The 20,450-nt window shown below is 35.3% G+C and overlaps 1 protein-coding gene across 5 annotated transcripts in view; it reads right to left on the bottom strand.

Annotated features, from left to right (window-relative positions):
* Nucleotides 1-20,450, bottom strand: part of LOC149167636 (uncharacterized) — a 246,829-nt gene that overhangs the window by 107,128 nt on the left and 119,251 nt on the right. For all 5 annotated transcript variants that reach the window (XM_089433059.1, XM_089433060.1, XM_089433063.1 and 2 more), the window contains exons 15-19: nucleotides 10,467-10,640; nucleotides 10,244-10,306; nucleotides 9,961-10,068; nucleotides 9,739-9,822; nucleotides 9,571-9,618 (exon numbers count right to left, since the gene is read on the bottom strand). In XM_089433059.1, the coding sequence (XP_089289185.1) occupies nucleotides 9,571-9,618; nucleotides 9,739-9,822; nucleotides 9,961-10,068; nucleotides 10,244-10,306; nucleotides 10,467-10,640 (477 nt within the window). The remainder of the gene's footprint in view (nucleotides 1-9,570; nucleotides 9,619-9,738; nucleotides 9,823-9,960; nucleotides 10,069-10,243; nucleotides 10,307-10,466; nucleotides 10,641-20,450) is intronic.

Consider the following 20,450-nt stretch of genomic DNA (forward strand, 5'->3'; position numbering starts at 1 on the left):
ATGGAGATCAAAACAGTGATCTTCCATGTTACCTTTTCTTTGACAATGTTTGCATGTGGATTTGTCTTCAACTTTCTCATGGCTTGTTGATGTTATTTGATTAAGAAATCCTGCACTGATGAGCCCTTTTTTGTGCAAATCCTTTTGCCATGAGTCTTTCTTTGTGATTTTTTTGTGCAAATCTTTTTACCATGAGTCTTGCTTCGTGCTTTTTTTTGTGCAAATCCTTTTGCGATGAGCCTTGCTTTGTGCTTTTCAAGTGAACTATATGATTTGTACTTCTTGTTGTATACCCACAACTGATTGGGTTTGCTCCAAATGGAGGGTCGACCAACTTTCGCGACCCATTCTTGATGAGAGCACCATTCTCCTGCATTACTTCTTTCCACTCATTTTGAGAAGCAACTTCTTCAAAGGAAGTTGGTTCAAAATTGGTAGATAAATTCAATTCAAAATCATATAAAATATCCATATCATCTACATTTGTTGAGAAATCTATAGGGTAATAGTTAAGATTATTTCTGGTTCTATGATATCTGCTTGTGCCGTCTTTTTACCTATTCTTACTTATTAGCTTCTTCACTTATTATTATGTTCGAATATGATCAAAACACTACCAAAACACGAAGAACAATAGTACACAAGAACATAGAATGTAGGCTACAAGCCAGGGCAAAAACCTCTCCACTTGAGAGGAAAATCCGCAAAATATCTTCTCTTCTTATAGATTTTTCAATTGGCGAGTTCCAAGACCTCTAGACCATGACCAATACCCTCCAAGACCAAGTCCAACCTTTTTGAATGATGTGCTTCTCTTGTCCAAGTCGAACCCAGTCAAATCTCTCCCAACAACACAACTTCGACCCCCAGCTTTAGAATTTCGGCCTCTACTACAGGTCTGAAAATTTTGGCCCCCTGCAACTGCTACAACATCCACATGTGAGTGAAATTAGCTTTCCAAGGCCACCCAACAACTTCGCTTGCCTTACTTCCTTGCCTAGGGCTAGTAGGTGACCTAGTAGACCCTTCTTCCAACATATTTGATCCTCTTCCATTAGATAGAGAATTTCGACCTTGAAGCATCAAACCCTAGCTTCTCTTCTTCCAACATGTGAGAGAATTAGCCCAAATATAATCTTTCTTCATCCTCTTTCTTCTTCACTAACCTTCTTGCTCTTCTCCTTTGCTTGAATGAGTACGTGATGATGTGTCTCAAGGAGGTCGAGTTCCCTCCTTTATATAGGCTTCTCAAGGTGGACATGGCTCCTCAAAATAGGGTAGCGTTCCAAAATTAAAAGCGTCCATGGCTTCCTGTTGTTGTCATCCCTACTGAAGAAATATAGCATAGTGTTGGAATTTGATGTTGCATGGAAAAGGCGTGATGTTTGGAAACATGAGTTTGAAAGAGGGTTGTCCATGAAATTCATTGGAGGTCTGTGTGTGGAGTAATTTTCAAGCAAGTTGAAGAATGATCTTCGAGGATAGAAATGATCTGAATTGCAAGCACGCTGGTTAGACAATATTTTGTAGTTTGAAATGGAGTAGGTTACTCAACCATCACTTGCGAAGCATGGTTGTATTTCGTTGAATCCCCAAGTGTATCAGAAGGCTAATGTAGGGGAAGTCTAGGCCATGGTCGCAGCCCTCAAACAACTCCAAGTAATCAATGCTTAATTCTTCTCTTTTAGATCATCGTTTGCTGCCTTTTCGTCTGCAAAAAACGCCATACTCAATCCTCATGTTTAATGAGGTCGCGTTGGCTACTGGTGCGATGTGGAGGTTGCGGCAGAGAAAGAGCCATGCTGCTTTCATGAAATTTCTGTATTCTGTTTCGAAAAAGGCCGATATTTTTAGCTAAGGAGTGAGCGATGAGATTTTCGATAGGAGAAAATAATTCGATGTATGTTTCCATATATGTATCGAAACATCAGTGCGATAAACATTAAATCACAGACCAAGAGATGGAAAGGGTCGAAAATGCATTATGTTGCTGTTAGAGTCGCGCTCTGTGTATTCCAAAGAGTTGTAAGTGTGCATATTTGGCGTGAATTCTGTCTGGCGTGGAAGAAGATCGAATTCACAACCTGTGGTGAGCCATCGAGGAGAAGCGTAGAGGAAGTAATGACAATTTGCTTCTAGAGTTTGCGAGTATGAGTTTTTTTTTTGTTTGAAAATTTTCAATGGTGATGTTGTGAAGGTGAAGGTTGATGTACTCAATACTTAATAAAGACATATTTTTCGTGGTGTTGAAGTGTCCTAGATCCATCTGAAACTGAATAAGGGGATTTTAGGTACACCTTGTGTAGTGATTGATTGTGCATGTTTCGTGTCTAGTTTTGACACTACAATTAACTTATCTAACACACACAAGGAGTCTAAAGCAAGTGAATGAAACACGCACATTAATCAAAACACTTGAAATTAAGAAGTTGCAACGAGCATTCAATCAAGCACAAACAATCACATGCATTTGCGCAGCTACAACACATAAGCAAAGTTGGCAACATCAACAAGAAATTTCATTCGCTCAAGGCAAATCGAGTTAATGAAGATGAAAACTCAAGCATTGCAAGGCAAAGTCTACATCCACATTTAACGACAATTAGTAATTGTATAACTTGCAAATAAATTTGTTTTTTGTAAGTCAACTTGTAATCAAAGTCAACTTGAGTTGCATTGTAAGGGTGCATTCTCGGTTGAACCCAACACCCAGGCTTTGAATTGATAGGGAATCGATTAAACCAAGTGAATCCATTGTTTTTTAACTGTCATTAAAATCATAGTAAGCGTTTCTCTTGGGTGCATTCTTGATAGTATTCGACACCCTTCTTTTGATCAATCAAGAGTGTGAGTTCAAGCAAGTGCAAAGTCCACAACATCAAGCAAGCCTGAAACTAAGTGAGTTCAAATTTAACGAAAGCAAATATTCAAACAACAATCGAGCCTGTTCATATCTACAACAAGCGAGCGTGAGTTCAAGAAGGCAAGCTCAAGCATTCAAGCGAGCGAGTTCTAAAAATTCAACAAGTATTGAAAGCAGGCGAGCATGAGTTCCAGCAAGCTCACATGGTGAAAAGCATTCAGTTGTTACAAATTCTTAACAATTTGATCCTCTCAACTGCTGAAAACATGGTGCAAATCAGCAAAGCAACTCTTTGATATTTCAATGAATCTACAACAAGCACATGAAACAATTGAGTTCCTTCAACTGGAGTCGCAACTACAAAGATATGAGTTGCAACAAAAGAGTGATGCTTCCAAGTCTTTCATCCATATAGATGAAGATAAAGATGTTGATTCCACATCACTCATCCAAACAACTTCAAGTGTAGAAGTTGTTCATAATCAAATTGAACTTGCTTCTTCCAAACCAATCATCAAGCCGCAGGAAGAACTCCAAAGTAACAAAAATCAATGAGGATTAGGATATGACAAAGATGAAAACAACTTGCATATCCTCTGTAACGAATAAAATATATAAATAATATAAATATAATGTAAAAGATAATAATCATAAATAATAGTTAAGTTAAGCTAATAATTAGGTTGAAGAGGCATGTCTAATAGGACATGACTCTTCATGAAGAGACGCTTGCGTGATATATAAGCAAGCCTCTTGTTCTCATTGTAAATCATTATCATTATCATTCTTATTCATATTTAATATATAATATTTGTATCCTCATGGATATCTTTATATTCCTAGTTTTCTTGAATAATTAATTTATAGAAGGAACTTTGTTCGCTTCATTTGGTATCAGAGCCACGTTTGGCTGATCACTAGGCCTTTGGCTATCAACCTATCATCAACCTTGTTGCTGTCATAATTGAAGCGTTTCGCTATATATTGGGAGATTCTCCATTTTTAGGCCTTTGGCCATTAAAAAAAAATAACCAAAAAAAAAAATATAAGTAAATAAATTAAAAAAGAAGAAGAAAATAAAAAGTAAAAAAACAAAAACAAAACGGATACAAAATCTCATACCAAGTATATTTAAAGCTTTTTACGTGGAGAAGCCCGTGGTTTTAAAAACAACCCATGGTAATTGCCCATGGTATTTTAAAAAGTTAAAGAAAAAACAAAAAGAAAAAACAAAAAGCAAAAGGAATACGTTTTACATTTTACGTGCAGAGCATTTTAACGAAGGTTTTAAAAACAACCCATGGTAATAGCCCATGGTATTTTAAAAGTTAAAGAAACAAGAATACAAAAGGTCTTACGTGAAAGGCAAATATTACTTTTTACAGGAGGTTTTAAAAACAACCCATGGTAATAGCCCATGGTATTTTAAAAGTAAAAGATATTTTGATAACATTGGAGAAAAAAAAGTGTGATCTAAATAATTTTAATCGTTCAAATCTAAAGATTGTGACCGTACCAAGAGTCACGTCTCATCCAAATTTTCCGAGAAAAAAATATTATTATAATTATAAAAAAGGATACTATATAAGCCTTATATACTTACATATAAAAGGAAAAGTGAATTTCAGAAAAGTATATATAAATTTTATATAATTATAATTTTATAATATATATTAATTATTATTATATAAATTTTTTATTAAAAGAGCGAACCAAAAAAAGAAGAAGAAGAGGAGAATATTTGAAAAATATATATAGGAGAAATAAGTGATATTTTATAATAAAAGAAGAGGAGATATTTGAAAAATATATATAGGAGAAATAAGTGATATTTTATAATAAAAATAGCTCCAGTTGACATATATATTGTTTACGTAAAAACATCAAGGAAAAAATGGAGACTAGTAATGAAAGGTTTCCTGAAACCCATAGTACATGTGTTCGCACACTATTTAACATCATAGGATCACTCGCAGGAAGAGACATCATAATCTCTATCAGTCCTACTGAAAGAAGTAATTATGTTAGTCCTAAATGTGCTAATCAATTGGTGATTCCTGAATCAAATATAGTTAGAAACAATTTTTTTTGGCAAACAATACGATATAAGCAATTTACACCTAAATATTGGAGATTATACTTTTACCTCACAATTCACCGTGCAAACCCTATCTTTTAACGATAGTGACATTGTTTTGGGATCACCATGGATGAAAACTCTAGGTTCCTTTATTCTAAATACTAAGAAAAAGTTTTTAACATTTTCTTACAAGAAGAAGAAAATAACGCTCCAAGATGTTACACTGAAACCTAATTCAGTAACGCTAGAAGATGTATCGGATATTTCAAAAGTAATTTCTCAAGAAAGTAAAAAAGTATTACAAAATATGCAAAATGAAATTGACAAAATCACTATTGACAAAAATGAAGAAGTTTCTAGACTTAAAAACCATAGTGAAAAACTGCTGATGCAAATTAAGATACTAAAGAAGGATAAGAAGTCATTAGAAAACCAGGTACAACAACTTATCAAGAAGGAAGCATCAAATGTAGGAATTCAAGTTGATGACAAAGCAACACATACCGATTCAGTGAATGTCACAACTCAGGAAGAAGACAAGCAAGTTGAAGAAAAGACGCGCGTGGATGTTGCAATTCAAACGATGAACATCCCCAATGAATGTTTCATAACTCAACATCTTCGCCAGAAGAAAATATAAAAATTGCCGCATGCCCAGTAAGGAAAAATCAAACAAAAAAGGTTCCATATCGGCATCTGAATCATGAGAACAGACGAATCAACCATGCTACATATTTGAACAAGTCAGAACCGAAGCAACAAACTGATGTTCCGGATAATAGTGATGTAATCTCAATCCAGTCTTATGCTAACAAGTCGTCACAAAATTCCAGTGATCAGAATGCTATACAGAAGATTAATCTGGGGTGGTCTGATCCCTTATCGGTGCGACAATTTTGTTTGTCACTAAGAAGATCATATCAACTTGTATCGACGAGGATGACTATTCCAAAACAGAAAGACTTTCAAAGCCGAAAAAGAGATCAAGCGTTTTTCATCGACAAGCTTTGAGGACAAAGCTTTTTGAGGAAGGAGGCAATGTAACGAATAAAATATATAAATAATATAAATATAATGTAAAAGATAATAATCATAAATAATAGTTAAGTTAAGCTAATAATTAGGTTGAAGAGGCATGTCTAATAGAACATGACTCTTCATGAAGAGATGCTTGCGTGATATATAAGCAAGCCTCTTGTTCTCATTGTAAATCAATATCATTATCATTCTCATATTTAATATATAATATTTGTATCCTCATGGATATCTTTATATTCCTAGTTTTCTTGAATAATTAATTTATAGAAGGAACTTTGTTCGCTTCAGAAAAGTCCATCAAATGGATGTGAAGGTTGCTTTTTTGAATGGAGACTTGAAAGAGAATGTATTCATGTCTCAACCAAAATGTTTTGTGTTGAAGGGGAAATAACAAAATGTATGCTAACTCTTAAATCCTTACATGGTATGAAACACACATTGCAAGCCTGGCATGAAGAGTTAACTAAGCATCTTCTGAAATTGAATTCCAAACACTTTAACCTTCATAATGCAACTCTATTTATCAAAAAAATTGGCAATAGGGAACAATGAGCTATGTTGCATTCATAAAGAATGGTTTGAAGAAGGGCTTTGAGATGACAGATTTGGGACATTTCAATATTACTTGAGCATTTCAATGACTCAACATCCAAAGTACATATTCATGTCTCAAAAAAACTACATCGGAGAATTGTTGAAAAAAATTGGCATGGTTGAATGCAACCTCTCTTTCTACTCCAATGAAACAAAATTTGAAGCTCACATCAAAAGAAGGAAATGAATTTGAGGATGCAACCTTACCAACACCAAACCATACATTTCATTTGTTGTTCAGATTACACCAAGGTTATGAAAAATCATTGTGAAGGGCATTGGTATGCTACTAAAAGAGTTATGAAATACTTGAAGGGAACTCAAGATTTTGGACTCAAGTATTCCAAGGTGGATGACTTAAATTTGATTGGATGTTCTAAGTTAGACTTCGATGGGAATAAATAAAATGGAGTGTTGACTTCAGGCTATCTCATGAGTATTTGATCATCAATTGTCTCTTGCAAGTCATGTAAACAGTCAATTCCAACATTTTTCACAACAGAGGTAGAATACGTAGCAGCTAAAGAAACAACAAAGAAAATTGTGTGACTCGGGAAATATTTGAAGATCTATAGGGGAAACAAGTGAATTATATTCCTTTGGGATTTTTTGTCACTATTAAAAGTGGTTGGTGGACCAAATGAGGAGTCATGAGGAAGACTAAGAGTCCCACATTTCAGATGAAACGAATAGGCATCCTCTTGTATATATGCATAGTTCGAGTTAATGAAGTAATCATCAATGAAGTTATTCCCTCAACCTAATAGATTTGACCATAGCCAAATATAAGGATAACACTAGGTCAACTTGTAGTTTTCATGTTGACTTGGACCAGAAAAAATAATAATATTTTTCCATGTGCAAAATTTGATTTTTCCAAGTGGAAGAGGGGTCTCCTTAGGGTTTGTTGGGCTTCTCCAATGGGGAATTACTCCCTCAGCTGGTAATATTGGTTTCACCCCCTAACCCCTAACCTTAATAAGAAATACTACATTGGTCACAAGTCACTAATACCCTGATGATATTACACTCACATAATTTTGTGTCATATGCTAACATATTTGCCTCTGGTGCACAATAACATAAAATCGATTTCTTTACAATTGCAAATATGTTTTCGTTCTCTCTATTCCAATTGATCCTTTAAAACAGGAATAGATGACTATCTTATATTATCGTATATTATCTTATCTTATATAGACTATTGGGAATAATTGTTCATCCAAGCCAAGTTTAAGATAATAACTACCAAACAACATAGAACATGATTTTAGGAAAGAGATAAGGAACCACACATTAATAAATTGGAACAGAAAATTGGTGGCCATATGTCTGTGTGGGTTGTGATTCAAGAATAATAGAGATATAAATATTGAACTGTCCAATCAACAACTAATTGACAATTTATATAAAAACAAATTTTAGGCTTGCCACAACCATATTGACCTTGAGCAAAACCCATACATCCTTGTGCACTAGACACACCAACATACAAATCATACAACTTTGTGGAAGTTACAATGGATCTTCTAAGCTAATATCATCTCATCTTGCTTTATATGTTCTAGCCATTCCCTTTGTTGGCAATTTAAGCTTATGAGCTTTTCTTATATTCACCAAAAATTTACCCCTATGACATCAACAGCAATTAATCAATCCCCTAGCCACGTTAGGAGCCACAAATGTGTTATTGAACCCCTAATTAGGTCATTGCGGGATCCACCTTACTTCCTTTAGCCCCACTTGCAATTGAATCATCTCTCTCCACAAAATCACACAACACTACAGTCTACCCTTATTGCATGATACAAAAATGTGGTACTTGCCAGATTGAGTGATCCTTGTCATTAGGATATAATGTTGCTTTTGCAATTGTCCCATGAACTGTTCCTCTTATCTGTGGTTCTTTCTCAATGAAATCCTGCTTGGAGGTTCTAATCCTACATTAATCCCTAAAGTTGTTCGTGTGACTTTGCACTCCTACACTAGACTTGCTTTGGTGGTTCTTTTCCTTAATTACTCATAACAAAAGATTGCAGCATTACAATTGCTGATGCTCCGTCCTTTGTGATTTTGCATGCTAAATGATAGATTTGAATGTGTTGTGATGTTTCATAGTGAAACTTTGTCGTCATTATAAAATTGATTGTGTAGAGTAGTGATTCCATTTTTAGCATGTCTTGTTTGCAACTTGATTTTGTCAACATGGTTAAGTGCACATAGTACTTCCATTACCTATATTTCCTTTAATTGAGTTTCCTTTGTTGTGATTGAGTTTCCATTTCCTTAATTGCTATAAACTAAATCTTGTGTTGACAATCAAATACCCCTCCTCCTCTACAACTTCATCATGAACAGAAGCACAAGTTGGCCTCAAATGAGAGGAGTGACACTTCATCTACTTCCACCATCTCCTAAATATTTACATATATATTTCTAGTATACTGCCTAGAACTTAGTAGGAGAGCCCAGTGTCAAACAGCACTTTTGAACATATCCTGGAGTCTCTTTGGAGGTTGGACATGGTAAGAATATCTTTCATTGCTCCAAATGTATTTTAATTAAAACATCCTGTACTTTATGCATCTTAATGGTTGGAGACAATGAGAAAATACTTCAATGGTCGACAGTTATTTACTTAAGAAATGTTTTAGCTTTCACTCTTTTTGTTACTACTTCCATTTAAGTATTAGGTTTAGTTTAAAATGGCAATGCCTTAGACACTCACTGATTTTCTGTAATTTCCAGCCCCAATAACCATTTATTGGTTACTTGAATATTAAAAATAGTTCTTCTTTCCAAGAGTTGACCATTAAAAACCATCTAAATTCTAAGAACATTTTATCTGAATTTTACAATCACCTGCTACCATCTGACTAAAACTTCTATATAATCAAATATTTACATGAAAGAACAGAATATAGAAGCAACAAATAATTATGAAACAAATATAGGAGAATAAAATGGTAATGACCATAAGTCATCAGAACCTCACCTCATCTTTTGTTAATGATGACAATATTGGAATTAGAACTCCTGCATCCTGAAAAGAAAAATAAAACTTTAAGTGGATTTGAACTGGGATATTAATTATATAAATGATTTTCTGAAAACATCAATATAAAGAGAGATAGACAAAAAGAAAACATCAATCACATATGACCTTCAACTTGGTCTCATATAATATTTTCACAGTTGCAATTAACTCAGGAGGCGGACTGGTACCATCAGTTAGAATCTGTAACACCTGCTATAGATCAACTAGGTAAGCATCTCGTGCAGGATGAATATGATCCCAGCTGGAAATGAAAAAGCATCTCTGAAACAATATAATGCTAACCTGCTTCAAATAAAGCAGAACAAAATACAAGGTAACCAAACAAACCTGCATAAGAAGATTCTCACTCCCTTCAGGAGGATTAGATATAATATGCAGTAACTCTGGTGATGACCGTATTGTTCGTATTAAGATAGGGATGTGGCGATGAACTGCCTGCACCAAAGTTAAATTCACCATATATAGGTCTTATATCTATAAGGCTGACAATTTCTATCATATATTTTTCTAATCAAAATAAACCTGTAACACAATAAAAGATGAAAATTGAAAATAAAGACCTTTATAAGCTAACAAAGAGTATTTTGGTTAAACCTTTATAAAACCTAACCTGCTTTGCAGCCTTGGGTGCATTTTTATATGCACTGAAAATTTGCTGAACAAGGGTATGTTTCTTCAAACAAAAAACAAAAGACTTGTAAGAGCTTAAAACTTTCAAACCCATAATGGAAAATCCATTTCAAAAAGTAAGACCCAAACACAAAAACGGTTGTCTAAAAATATGAAATGATGCCTGACAGGTCTTACTGCAGAAAGAGAAGTGCATTCAAAACCTTGGTGCAGAGAGCAAAGTACAGTTGCATGCCGCGTAGTGCTTCTGCAACAGAAATGTTCAATGCACTTTGAGCAGATCCCAGTCTGTCCTTTCCAGAAGCATTTACTACAGTCATCCCACTAGCTTGCCTTATTTTGGGAACTCCATTTGATAGATTATGTTGACTACCATCCTGCAAACAAGCATTTTCTTCATTAGCAATATCCAGTTGTAAATTCTAAATTTTGTGGTTGATATCGTGAAAACAAAACCCACTGCATACTATGTCAAGTGTAAATTTATGAGTATCAGCAATTAAATAACTCTAAGGAATTGTGTTAAGTGTGTGAGGATACATGAATATGTCCAGCGATAATTTACACTGATATTGCATAGAAAATCAATGCACCCAAAAATAGTGTCATACATAAACAGCATACACACAGTTACTACGCTACATAAGACAGTTATGTCCTCCGACATACTAAAATCCCATCCAATATTCACACCATCCTCAACGAAAATAAACTAGAATTATACACCCTTAATTCCTTCACTAATATCAAACATGCCAGCTCAAACATCCATGTTCAAAAATCAAAATCAATCTAAAGGAGGATGTTGAACCTCAAGAAATTTAGTAGTGACAATTGTCGGTAGACTGCCAATTAAAGCCACTACCCAGTTTCCACAGAGAGAACAGAAGTATCATTCTAGACATCATCCCTGTGTACATCATCAAGTTAATCTCAAGTATGCCCACAAAGTGATGTGTGGATGTCTTACTGCCAAAATAGGAATTCTTTACAATAGATGAACATTGTACTAGAATTTTAAACAGGATAACAATAACAATGTTGATCAAAGCAACTAGTTAATAGGAACCCAAGAAAAAATTGAGGAAAAACATCAAATCTATAAATAGGATTTCTATAAAGTTTGATATCCTGTTAGCTTGTGGGACTACTCCAAAAGTATTTTCACCTTGCAAGGAGAGTGTTATCTCCCCGCCCTTTCGTGATACTTCATGGACATGTTGATGGCTCAAGTTTAGATGGATGCTAGACCTTGATTAGAGTGCTAATATAGCAACCTTACCTAGGAGGATGTTACCCTAATTGGCATGATGACTAACCCATTGGGTGCACACAATGGGGGGAGTCTATTGCTCAACTAAGAGAGATACCTACCTAGGAGTAGAACTAGAAAATTAGTTGAGCACACTCAGCCCTAGGAGCTTGGGACTATTTTCTGTTTTAAGGACAAGCACTTGACTTGAGGATGCTAGGATTAAGGAAGCATACCTCAGCGAGGTTGGTGGTGAACCCAGACACATGTTGAGTAGTAGTGGATCTTAGCAACCACATTGGCGCACATGAAAGTGAAATTGGTAATATGAGAGGACATGTGCCACACAGTTAGAGGAGTTGAATAAAGGCACTTGGGTGGCATGCCAGCATGGAAGAGTGAGAGTACACCTAATAGTTTGTGGGACAGCACACCATCTCCAAGGATGGATGTAGCTAACTAAATTTATAAAAAAATAAACAAAAATAATGTAAAAGACAGCAAATAAGATTAATGATTAATTAGTTAGCAATTAATGAAAAGGTGTGTCCCTGAGAACATAACTGTTAGTGAAAGGGTACTTCCCTGGCTATATATACAGGACCCTCATGATCATTTGTATCATCCTACATCAATTCTTTATATAATATACAATTTACACTTACTATCCTACAATGGATGTATTTGTCTACGAAGTATTTTAATGTTTCCGCAGCACATGAAAGTGAAATTGGGAATATGAGAGGACATGTGCCACACAATTAGAGAAGTTGAATAAAGGCACTTGGGTGGCATGCCAGATGGAAGAGTGAGAGTACGCCTAATAGTTTGTGGGACAGCACACCATCTTCGAGGATGGATGTAGCAAAGCAAATTTATATAAAAATTAACACAAATAATGTAAAAGACAACAAATAAGATTAATGATTAATTAGTTAGCAATTAATGAAAAGGTGTGTCCCTAACGACATAACCGTTAGTGAAAGGGTACTTGCCTGGCTATATATACAAGACCCTCATTCTCATTTATATCATCCTACATCAATTCTTTATATAATATACAATTTACACTTACTGTCCTACAATGGATGTATTTTTCTACTAAGTATTTAAATATTTCCAATGTGTATACGACTAGTGGTCGTTACATTCGTACCAAAGCAGTTCGATCCTTTTGCCGCTCCACTGCTGCACAGAGTCATGCTCTCTGATCCAGGCCCTTGGCCATCCAGGTTTCGTCAACATTGTTGCTGTCGAGATTGAAGCATTTCATTACACTTTTGAGAGTTTCTTTGTCGCTAATTCGTCAAAGGCCTTTGGCCATTAAACAAATATATATATATATATATATATATAGTCAAAAAAAGAAAAAAAGTACATATAAAGATTAAAAAAAAAATTGAAGAAAAAAAACCATATAAAAATATAATATTAAAAAAAGAAAGATATATATGTATAGTCTGGTGTAAAATTTGAATGAGAACATTCATATATATAAAAAGGTTCTACATTATTGATAAAAAGTGCATGATAAAGTTAAGAGGGAATCTTTCAAAATATCTTTAAAACTATAGGTAAGAGAAGGAAGAGTATATAATATTATCTTGATTCTTCCTTAAGTGGTTTACAATCCCGTGGTTTTAGCAACCCATGGTAATTGTCCATGGTATTTTCAAGGTAAAAGAAAAACAAAAGGAATACAAAAACTCTATATGTGAATGGTAAATAAAAGATACATAAAGAGAAGTTTTATATTATAAAGGGGTATTTTAAAGAAAAGTTCAAGTCAAAAACAAAGAGGAGAGAATACAAAGTTTATATATATATATATATATATTAAAAATTAAGAAGGTTACATGAAAGCGTATCTCTGGAGAATATTCCAATTGATAGCTAAGTGTTCACAACCCATCAGATTAAAAGGAATTTTATATATTTAGATTACATAATACCTCAAGTCATCTCGACAAAATAAATGGGATCAATCATTGAAAAAAAATTATGGAGCTCAATTCTAAAATGATGAAGGAAGAAAGGTTTTCCTATAATGGTCTTTCAGTTATAGATCACATAATAATTACATCAAAAGGAAGTATCCAAGGAAGAGAAGTTAATGTCACGATCAACCCAAGCAACGATAAAAACTATATCAACATCAACTTGGCAAATCAACTATTAATTCTAGATCTAAGCATTGGTGTAAAGAAAAATATTTTTGACCAAAAAGAGTATAAAATTAGTGATCTACAAGGGACAATAGGCCAATATGAGTACATATCTCAATTTCATGTTGTAAGGATGGATAAAAAGACAAACATCATACTCGGTCAACCCTGGTTTAAAGATTTGGGTACATTCATGTTAAACACAGAGAAACAAGGTTTGATGTTTCCTTATAAAGGGAAGATGGTCACATTTCGAGACATAACAAGTAAATCAAAATCAATAAAATCTTCATTAGAAGACCTTAAGGATATCTTAGACTTGATGTTTCAAGATAACGAAAAAACTATATGAAAGAAGCAAAAAGAGCTTGAAGAAGTCATCTGCAGCAAAGACAAAGAAATTTCAGTTTACCAAGAAAAACTACTCAAACAAGTCAAGAAAGCTAAAGCATCAAAGGAGCGTTTATTAGAACAAGAAGAAAATTTACGTTTAAAGAGCATTAACCAAACATTAGTAGAAAAAATCAAGTGTTTAAAAGACAAGAAGCGTAAAGGTCAAAATAAAGTTGACTCAAAGAATGAGGAATGCTTACGTCTCAAAAATCATAATCAAAAACTGCTCAAACGGACTAAAAAACTTAAGGATGAAAATAAATCATTGACGAATAGTTTCAAAGAAGTTGTCGCAAAGGAAGCATCAAAATCTCCAGATGTAGCAATCCAAACTGAAGAAACAAACATCAATACCACTAATCTCGCAATTCAGGCAAATCCAAACCCTATTGAAGTAAAAATGCATTCAGAGGTTGTCGTTCAAACAGAGGACACCCCAAATAAGGATTCAATACTTAAGTCAACAAACAATGCTTGATGGAAATCAGGAAACTGCCATAAAAACGTTTAAGGAAGTTCAAACAAGAAAAATTCATTATCTACATCCAAATCACAAGAGTAGACGCCTTAATAAATCTACAAATCTATATAACATAGAACATAAACAAACTTATGTTCCAAAGAATACTAAACTAAGCTCACTACAGTGATACGATAAATATTCAGCACATATCTCCAAGGGTCAGAAGATTTCCTAGAAGATTAATCTAGGATGGTCTGATCCGTTTTCAATACAACAATTATGTTTATCACTCAGAACATCATACTGTCTTCTATCAACAAAGATGAAAGTTCAGAAATGAGAAATATTTCGAATGACAGAAGAGATCTGATCTGTCATCAGTAAGATTTGAGGACAAAGCTTTTTGAATGTGAAGGCAATGTAACAAACTAAATTTATATAAAAATAAACACAAATAATGTAAAAGACAACAAATAAGATTAATGATTAATTAGTTAGCAATTAATGAAAAGGTGAGTCCCTAAGGACATAACCGTTAGTGAAACGGTACTTCCCTGGCTATATATACAGGACCTTCATTCTCAATTGTATCATCCTACACCAATTCTTTATATAATATACAATTTACACTTACTGTCCTACAATGGATGCATTTTTCTACGAAGTATTTTAATATTTCCGCTGCATATATGACTAGTGGTCGTTACATTGGTATCAGAGCAGTTCAATCGTCTCGCCACTCCATTGTGGCACAGAGTCATGCTCTCCCCCTTGGCCATCCAGTTTCGTCAACATTGTTGTCGTCGAGATTAAAGCGTTTCGCTACACTTTTGGGAGTTTCTCTGTCGCTAATTCGTCAAAGGCTTTTGGCCGTTAAACAAAAAAATAAAATAAAGAAAAAAAATATAGTCAAAGAAAAGAAAAGAAAAAAATACATATAAAGATTAAAAAAAAATTAAAGAAAAAAACCATATAAAAATATACTATTAAAAAAAAGATATATATAGTCAGGTGTAAAATTTGAAGGAGAACATTCATATATACATTCGGAAGCTAGTACAAGATGGTGTGTTACAACTACAGTATATCTCCACCGATGAGCAAGTCGCTGACATATTGACAAAATGTCTTCCTAATAAGAAGCTTGTGTATTTGAGGGACAAGCTAGGTTTGGTTGACATATCCTCCCTAAATGAGAGGGAGAGACAGGCACATCATTATCGTCTTCACTTGGGAAGGTAGAATGGAGGATTGGGTTAGCACCTGGCATCTGATACTCTTTGAGGATGAGGTAGGGCATCCAAAATAAGAGTAGTCGAGGACCGATATTCTTTGAGGACTAGTTATCCAAGATAAGAATAGTCCAAGGAAGGACATACTCTGTGAACACCCGGGTGGGGTATGTGCCTTCAGAGACAATGATGATGGTGTCCATAAATCATTGGTCTGACCAGCATTGTGATATGATATCGCGGAAAGATAGAGATGTTAGTCAAGGCCTTCCTATGTGACAATGTTGGTTGTTATGATGCTAAACAAATGGGTTACCAATCTGGCCTTCTTATGACATCTCTTCAGATTAAGAATGTTCCTGTACCATTTATGAATACCTCCCAAGTTAAGAGGGAGAGTTGAAAAATGTGTAACTAGGTTCGGTATTCATAAATACGAAATGTACTTTTGATCCTTGTATATTGTAAAATAAAATAAAAACTATTATTGTTATTTTGGAGCATGGGTTTCAACCTCAAAGTCTTTTATTTTAGAGGTCAAGCACCCATTGGGTGCTTCTAGGATTTGTCCTAGTTCAAGAAGTCAAAAGAGTCATTATCATATGTTGAAGACCCCATCAGGCACATTGTAACTTGTAAAGAAAATTATTTTTGTCATTAAAAGTGTCAAAATACCCTTCAAGACGAAGTTGGCATGGCAGCTGAAAAGTCGGCCTATTTTGAGGAGCCACGTCCACCTTTAGAAGCCTATATAAAGGAGGGAACTCCACCTCCTTTGAACACATACATCACTCACTCATTCAAGCAAAGGAGAAGAGCAAGAAGGCTAGCGAAGAAGGAAGAGGACGAAGAAAGATTGTTTCTTTCTAAAATTGGCAACTAGGGCCAAATTCCACCTAACGAGTCAGGACAGCTCATATGGTGGAGATGATTATTGCATTGGAATCCTCTTTTCGAGAGGTCCAATTTTGATATAAGTATCATCTCATTTTGATAGGCAAAAACGGAATTTTGAATTTATTCTCTCTCATGCACAAATTCTCAAGGTCAGCCTCCGTGAAATGTAGGCTCATTAGCCCAACAGATGTGTCTCCTCACCCTCAACGAAGTGTATAAATAGAAATGACCTCTCTCCTAATTTGGACATCACTGATTTCATCACACATCTCTTGATTGGTTCGTACAGCTTGGAGGCAGTGTTCCCTACTTCACACATGTGAAAGGACGACGAATTTCAGGATTGTTTTGGAGGCCAAAAATTTTAGGAAACGGGAAAGTGTTGACCAGTGTCGACTTGGGTGATTTTGACGAGCGTTGAATTCATTCTTGTGGGCAGAATTTCGATTTTTTAAGACCGCTTTGATTGGCACTATTTTCGAGGTGATTGGAACAGGTTGACCGATTTCACTTCAGCGTTGACTTCAGATATGACTACAGAATTTACAGTAGGATTTTCTCTCTCCATTGACTGGTTTAACCGATCTGTTTTCTACTGATTTTGACCCTCTTGGAAGGCCAAATTTATCTATTGTTGACCACGCTGCTAGGAGGAAATTTTGGAGTTGCTTTGACCACCGTTGAATTTCGGTTAGAGCTGCAGTCGACTGTTGTTGACCGCTGATTTGACAGAATTGTTTTGGGTAAGTTAATTTGATATTTGTACTCTCTCTCCGTGCTGATCTATTCAAGAATAATAAGAATATTTGATCAAAGGGTTTCCCCACATTGGGGTTTTTCCCTGGCATCCACCACATCTTGTGTCCTCTTGTCTTGGCTTGTTTTCTGCACATGTTTTTATGTTCTATCTACATTTATTGTCAATGTGTTTAAATTAACGTGATTTCTATTGGATATAATTGATCATTGTCATTGGGCTAATAAGGAACATTGAAGTAAATTGTGCTAAAGCATAGAACATACCATTGTTATCTAAAATTAACCTAGAACCAGATCTCAGGCAAAGACAAAGCCCAAGCAAGAGTGAGGAAAAGCAATCACTAAGGGAAGTCGTTGGACAAGGACTTGGAACTAGTCCCAATGACGACTACATCTTTCTTCAAATCTGAGTACAAGCTGAAGGACAAATCTGACTATTATGCATGGAAGATGACTCTAGATTTGACATTGGAAGAAAATGATGACATGGACTATGCCAAAGGAAGAATAGTGGAGCCTCCTTCAAATGCATCCACAGCTGCACAAACAAAGTACAAGAAAGGTGAGGTTAAAGCTCAGAAAATCATTGTTGATTCTATTCACAAGCCTTTGGTTGCCTATATTTATGAATTGGAAACATCTAAGGAGATGTATGACAAGCTGGTTGGGATGTTCAAAGTAAATAATGCAAATCAAGTTCTCTTTCTCAAGAACAAATTGAAAGACATCAAGATCGATAGGAGGAGAATCCATCCAATCCTACATCATGAGGATTACCGAGATCAAGAATGATCTCATATTTATTAAAGAAGTCATCGGTGACATGGAGCTCACTCTCATTGCACTTGGAGGCCTTACAAGAGAATGGGATGTGTTCAACACTACCATACTCAACAATGACAGGATTTGGGGATTTGATGATTTATTGGCTAGATGCACTCAGGAAGAAATAAGGATGATGGAAAGAGACAAGCCCTCAAATCGAAACAATCATAGCGCCTTCTCCACTCATTCTAAGAGGGAGGAGGAACACCGTTGGTCCAAGGAATCAAGGACGAGGTTTCAAGTCAAGATTCAAAGAAGGAAGAAAAGGAAGATGCTTCAATTGTAACAAGTTTGGTTACTTTGCTAGAGCATGCCCTCACAAGAAGGATACTCCAAGAGATGATGACAACAAATACAACAACTTCAAGGGCAATGGCAATCAAAGGAACAATGGGTTCAATAAAAAAGGAAATAGGAATACTACTGCTACTCGAAATGGAAATGGTCATCCTCCCAAGAAGTCGAGAAACTCCAAGTATGAAGAAGTTAATGTTGTAAAGCAAAAAGAATTTTATCTTATTTATGCCCTCACCACTGCCTCTCCTTTGGATACATTGGATCATTGGTTGATTGATAGTGGTACCTCAAGGCACTTCACTGGGTACAAAGAAGCTCTCTCGAACTTGATTGAAAAGAATACGAATATGAAGATTATACTTGGGGATAATGCCACTTTTCCCGTGAAATGAATTGGGATTGTTACTCTCCACATAAATCAAGGTCAAACTCTTCATTTACAAGAACTACTATATGTACCTGATCTAAAAAAAAATGGTCTCTATTTCTGCAATGAAGATAAAGGTTTCAAGGTGTCATTCATTGATGGGAAGGTTCGTGTTTGGCAAAGGAAACCAAGAGATGCATTCACTCTTGGATTCAGGGTTGAAGGTCTCTGTAATGTTGGAGGAAGTTTGTTGGGAGCAATGACTTGTGAGACTTCTCAATCCGAATTATGGAACCAAAGATTTGTTCACCTTCATTTCAAAGCCTTACTTGATGTAAGGAAGATGGTCACAGGTATGCCCGAATTCAACTTAAATCATGAAGGTGTTTGTCAGCAATGTGAAGCTGGAAAACATACAAGGGGACCATTTCCCTCAAGTGAAACTCAAACAACTGATATTCTTCAATTGGTCCATTCTGATCTATCATGTATGTTGCCTGTGACAACTTTGGGTGGATATTTGTACTATGTTAATTTTGTGGATGACTTCTCTCACAAAACATGGATCTATTTCTTAAAGAAGAAGGATGAAGTATTCAAATGGTTCCACTCTTTCAAAGCCTTTGTCGAGAATCAAATAGGGAAGAAGATCAAAATATTGAGGACCAATAATGGGACAGAATATGAGTCAAATGAATTCAAAGAATATTGTAGAGAAGCAGACATTAAAAGGGAGACCACTACTGCATATACTCATGAACAAAATAGTGTTGCCTAAAGGAAGAATCGTACTATCATAGAAGCCACCCGTGCTATGCTTCATAATCAAGGTCTTCCAAAGTTCTTATGGGGAGACGCTGCCAACACCGTTGTGTATGTCCAAAACAGATGCCCATATCAAGCTTTGGACTTCAAAACACCTGAAGAAGTATTCACCAGTAAGAAACCTGATGTTTCTCATTTTAGAATTTTTGGTTGTGCCATATATTTTCATGTGCCGAAAGAGAAAAGAAACAAACTAGATGCATCTGGGAAGAAAGGAACGTTTGTGGGCTACAGTGAAACTTCGAAGGCATATAGAATCTATGTGCCTAATCAAAGGGAAGTGGAATTAAGTCATGATGTCACTTTCGATGAAAATTTTGCTCTTAGAAAGATTCAAGATCTTCCTATCCCTAGGAAGGACAATGATGATGTTGATACAAAAAAGCAGGGTGAACCTCTGTCTAATGAACCGATCCCTGATGTAAGGTCCAATGGATCCCATTGATCCACCTCCTAGTGAGCCCACTACTTCAAAAAAAAGACCTTTGTGGCTCAAAGATATTCTTGAAGATGTTGAGAAACATATTGCACCGAGGGGGACATTTCGTGAAAGCAAGAAACCAAATAAGTACCAAGCGTACTTACTTGCCATGAGTATCATTGTACAATTTGAGCCTTGCACATTTGAATAAGCTATGAAACACCAAGTTTGGAAGGATGCGATAAACGAGGAGTATGAGTTGATCATGAAAAATTATGTCTGGGATATGGT

Source organism: Pinus tabuliformis, chromosome 5_1, assembly GCF_031772625.1.
Source record: "Pinus tabuliformis cultivar Carrire ecotype Pingquan chromosome 5_1, CPIR1, whole genome shotgun sequence".
Taxonomy (NCBI): Eukaryota; Viridiplantae; Streptophyta; class Pinopsida; order Pinales; family Pinaceae; genus Pinus; species Pinus tabuliformis.